Source organism: Mastomys coucha, unplaced genomic scaffold, assembly GCF_008632895.1.
Source record: "Mastomys coucha isolate ucsf_1 unplaced genomic scaffold, UCSF_Mcou_1 pScaffold5, whole genome shotgun sequence".
NCBI lineage: Eukaryota > Metazoa > Chordata > Mammalia > Rodentia > Muridae > Mastomys > Mastomys coucha.
In genome coordinates this window covers 91,784,255-91,789,029 of record NW_022196911.1, presented here as the reverse complement: position 1 = coordinate 91,789,029, position 4,775 = coordinate 91,784,255, and the positions used below count along the sequence as shown (strand labels likewise).

Genomic DNA, 4,775 nt, shown 5'->3' with positions numbered 1-4,775 from the left:
TGCAGTGACCCCTGACTTTAGATGCTTTTGCATGAACTTCAGCTCTCCCCTCCCCTTCTCCCCATCCTTTCATTTGGGATCTTTCTGGGGTCCTTTTTGCCATTTTTTTTTCGAGACAGGGTTTCTCCGTGTAGCCCTGGCTGTCCTGGAACTCACTCTGTAGACCAGGCTGGCCTCAAACTCAGAAATCCACCTGCCTCTGCCTCCCAAGTACTGGGATTAAAGGCACGCACCACCACAGTCTGGCCCTTTTTGTCACTTGATTCTTTCCTTCTCTGTTTTTGAGTTGTCCTAAGAAATGTTTTTCACCTTCTTTAAGGCAGAGCCTCTGCCTGGCGGTGGTGGTGGTGGTGGTGGCGCACGCCTTTAATGTCAGTACTTGGGAGGCAGAGGCAGGCAGTTTTCTGTGAGTTTGAGGTTAACCTGGACTATAGAGCTAGTCCCAGGCAAGCCAGGGCTAAACCATTTCTCAGAATACAATAACAGCAAGAGAGAAAGAGAGAGAGAGAGAGAGAGAGAGAGAGAGAGAGAGAGAGAGAGGCACGCAAAGTTTCTTATTGCCTTGGAGCTTACCATTAGACTGGCTGGCCAGTGAGCCCCTGCCCCTAATATCCTCTATTGTCTTCCTGTTTAGCTTCATATCCAACTTAAAAAAAAAATTAATCGGGGCTGGAGAGATGGCTCAGCCGTTAAGAGCACTGTCCAGAGGTCCTGAGTTCAAATCCCAGCAACCACATGGTGGCTCACAACCATCTATAATGCCCTCTTCTAGTGTGTCTGAAAACAGTTACAGTGTACTCATATATAAAGTAAATTAATAATTCTTAAAAAAAAAAAAGTAATCCAGTAGTGAGAGTGCATGCCTTTGATCTCAGCATGAGAGGCAGAGATAGGCAGGTTACTATGAATTCAAGGCCAGTATGATCTACATAATGAATTCCAGGCCAGCCAGGCTTATATGGTGGGACCTGTCTCAAAGAAAACAAAGAAAGACAAATGAAGAATATTATTATTGAGAGCATGAATGTCCATGAGCAATTGTTATGACTCAGGTATGGGTGTCCAAAGGACAGCTCATTGGACTTGGTCCTGTTCTTCTACCCTGGGTTCTCAAATGAAGTCTTCAGGTTTGCATGGTGAGTGCTCTTGCCCACTGAACCGTGCCCAGCTTTTCGCATGGTTGCTGGAGACTGAACTCAGGCCCTCCTGTGCAGCATTACTGTCTACACCTTCTATCTCCCCAGATCTTGAGATCAAAACTTCTAATGCGTTTTGCTTTTCTCGGTGTGTCTTTTGCCAGCTCCAGTTTTTTCTGGGTCCTCAAGACATTTGCCATGATCCTAGGACTTGCCACTGTTGTGTTTATGATAAGAAGTGTGTCCCTTACAACAGAGTTCAGCACCTTCAAGCCAGAGTTCCCGAAGCCTGCGCCAGTTGACCCAGTGCTGAAACTTCTACCAGAGGAGCACCTGAGGAGACTCTTTACCTACAGTGACATCTGGTGAGACTCTGGGCGCTCTGGCCTCGCTGTTGTCTCCCTCAATGTCTCTTCCCTGCTTCTCCTTGGGCCTTAGACATGGTAGACAATCCAGAATGGGTGCTGGTTACTAAAGTGAGTCTCGGAGACCAGGTGTGGTTTGTGGGATTCGGTCTGTTTCCCACAACACCAAGAAATCTTGCAACTTCATTGGGAGGATGCTGCTCAGAAAGCTGTGACAGGTGGCGTTGCTAGGAGTTTGAGGCCAGCCTGGGCCACATAGACAAGATCTCGTCTCAAAAAAGAAAAGGAAAAGAAGAAAGAGAAGAAAGAGGGAACAGTCTTTGGTCCCTCCTTTCATCCTCACTCCCTCATCCTGTCTCTGTGAAGGGGGTCACTGCTGGGTGGTTGCAGGTGTTAGAGCTCTTAAAAAGTGGGGGGAAGGACCCCACACTCAGGGCTCAGGAACGGCGACCCCAAACACCACCAAGACACGTGCTTGATGCAATCAGTAAGAGGCTTTTTATTCCAGGTAGCTGGGGCAAGACTTATATCCCACGCAGGGGTAGAGGAGTCTGGCACCAAGCAAAAATTTAAACAGGTTTTTATACCCACACAGTTGCTAGGAAAAAGGGGAAACTAAGGCAGGGGAAAGTACGGGGTAGTCTCTGATTGGCGCTGGCTTGTGCTAGGGTTCAGAAGCAGGTTAGCCACCTGGCAATTGTTTGCTACCTCATTTTTCTTTTTTCCTGCCAGGCCGCTCCAGTCTCTAAGCTCTGGGAGCTGGTCTCCCATTCTTCTATGTCCTGGGAGCTGGTCTCCCATTGAGTTCAACTAACGGCTAAGTTCCCATAGTACAGTTTGAAAATTTTAACCTCTCACAGGATATCAACCCAGTTAGGACCGTGTGAGTGACACACAAGTTTAGGGCTAAGGTCCTGCCCTCCCAGCAGTCATCCATGTTTATAAGCTTTTCTCCCTCATTCTAGGCTCTTCCCCAAAAATCAGTGTGACTGTAACTCTGGCAAACTGCGAATGAAATATAAATATCAAGATGCCTATAACCAGAAGGACCTTCCAGCTGTGAATGCCAGAAGACAGGCAGAATTGGAGCACCTTCAGAGGAGGTGATGCAGGCTGTGGGGGCTCTTGGGTTTCTAGGAACAGCACACACTGCTTGAGAGAGTGAGGAACCCTGAGAAAAAGTCTAGACCTTGCCCTCCTGAGGGGCCCCTGGGAGGAACTACTGGGAACAAGCAGAGAAAGAGAATAGAAAAGAGCATTCTCCAAGAAAGATTTGCAGGGTTTTGTGTACATGAAAGATTTCAATGAGGGGCTGGAGAGATGGCTCAGAGGTTAAGAGCACTGGCTGTTCTTCCAGAGGTCCTGAGTTCAATTCCCAGCACCCACATGGTGGCTCACAACCATCTATAATGAGATCTGGTGCCCTCTTCTGGCCTGCAGGCGTACATTCAGGCAGAACGCTATATACATACTAAATAAATAAATCTTTACTGTTGGCATCCAGAGCCAACATGAAAAGAATAAAAGAGTTCCTCTGTAAATAGGAGTAAGAAATGGATATGAAGAGATTGAAATAGATAAGAAGAGATAGGCTAGCCATGCTGTACGTACCCACGTGGGAAAAGTAAAACATTAGACAACACGAGGTCTGGTCACTCAGTCATCTTGAATTTAATGGAATTTCCTTTGTTCCCGCAACAGGTAAAATGCTTGGGGCAAAACCCTTCCCCCAAACTACGCCAGTGTCACAGTCCAATCAGTAACTTCCTTCTTGCTCAATGAAGGTGGAGCTTCTGAATGTAGCCGCTTCCACAGCTCTGTGTTACTGTCCGGGCTTTGGGGAGGGAGTCCACACTTTACAATAACAAACAAATCTTTAAAAACAAAACATTTCACTGGGCAGTGGTGGCGCACACCTTTAATCCCAGCACTTGGGGAGGCAGAGGCAGGCAGATTTCTGAGTTCGAGGCCAGCTTGGTCTACAGAGTGAGTCCCAGGACAGCCAGGGCTATACAGAGAAACCCTGTCTCAAAAAACAAAAAACAACAAGCAAAAAAAAAAAAAAAAAACCAAAAAACCAACCAAACAAAAAACCCATTTCAATAAAGCTGACAGAGAAAAAGGAACAGAGAGTTGAGCACTGCTCAGTGGTGGTGTGGTACAGCCACCAAGTGCCCAGACCAACACAGAAGGTGATTCTATAAGCTGAGAACATTCTGTCAAGTACCACCATGTGCAGGGGTGCAGAATGTCACATGGTCTTTTGACAGTGCTGGAGACTGAACTTAGAGTCTCCTATAAGGCAGGCAAGCATCCACCACTGAGCGCTTCTCCTTTATGTCTCTGCTTCAGTTCTTTTCATGTGGTGCTGGGAATCCAACCCAGAGCCTTGCATGTGCTGAGCAAATGTTTTACCACTGAGTTACAGCCCCAGTCCTCCCCACCTTTCAGTTACAAGGGATTGGTTCCAAAATTGTTGGTTGAAGAGGGAATTAAAATACGTCCTGGCTGGCTTTTATTAAAGGGGATGTGTATGTGCCGGGCACTTGTCTGTAATCCCAGCACATGGGAAGCTGAAGCAGGAGGATTGTAAGGATTTCATGGCAAGACCTTGTCTCTAACCGACAAGACAGAGTTGCTTCTAACAGTCTCTTGAAAAGTAACTAAGAGAGCCAGGCAGTGGTGGCGCACGCCTTTAATCCCAGCACTTGGGAGACAGAGGCAGGTGGATTTCTGAGTTCAAGGTCAGCCTGGTCTACAGAGTGAGTTCCAGGACAGCCAGGGCTATATAGAGAAACCCTGTCTAGAAAAAACAAAAACAAAAACAAAAATAAAAACAAAAAAGAAAAGTAACTAAGAACAGAGAAATTTTAGAGCAGAGACCCTCTAACACAGTTCCTCGTGCTGTGGTGACCCCCTACCATAGCATTAGTTTCGTTGCTACTTCATAACTGTAATTTTGCTACTGTTGTGAATCATAATGTAAATATCTGTACTTTCCAATGGTCCTAGGTGACCCCTATTGAGAAATGCTTCTGATGCAGATCTCGCTGGCTCTGAATGTGAACCTTGCTTCCTCCTCAAATTGTCTGTATGTGATACTTGTTTCAGATATAGACATCTATTATCTCAGTAAGCAGGTGTATATAAAGGACTTCTCAGGGGTGAAGATATTCTTTAATTAAGATTTGCTTTATAACCAGCCGGGCGTGGTGGCGCACGCCTTTAATTCCAGCACTTGGGAGGCAGAGGCAGGCGGATTTCTGAGTTCGAG

The 4,775-nt window shown here is 46.5% G+C and overlaps 1 protein-coding gene across 1 annotated transcript in view; it reads left to right on the top strand.

Annotated features, from left to right (window-relative positions):
• The first annotated feature begins 1,292 nt into the window (after positions 1 to 1,292).
• Positions 1,293 to 4,775, top strand: part of B4galnt2 (beta-1,4-N-acetyl-galactosaminyltransferase 2) — a 29,756-nt gene continuing 26,273 nt past the window's right edge. The window contains exons 1-2 of the mRNA XM_031352526.1: positions 1,293 to 1,501; positions 2,467 to 2,604. Of these exons, the coding sequence (XP_031208386.1) occupies positions 1,335 to 1,501; positions 2,467 to 2,604 (305 nt within the window). The 5' untranslated portion in view covers positions 1,293 to 1,334. The remainder of the gene's footprint in view (positions 1,502 to 2,466; positions 2,605 to 4,775) is intronic.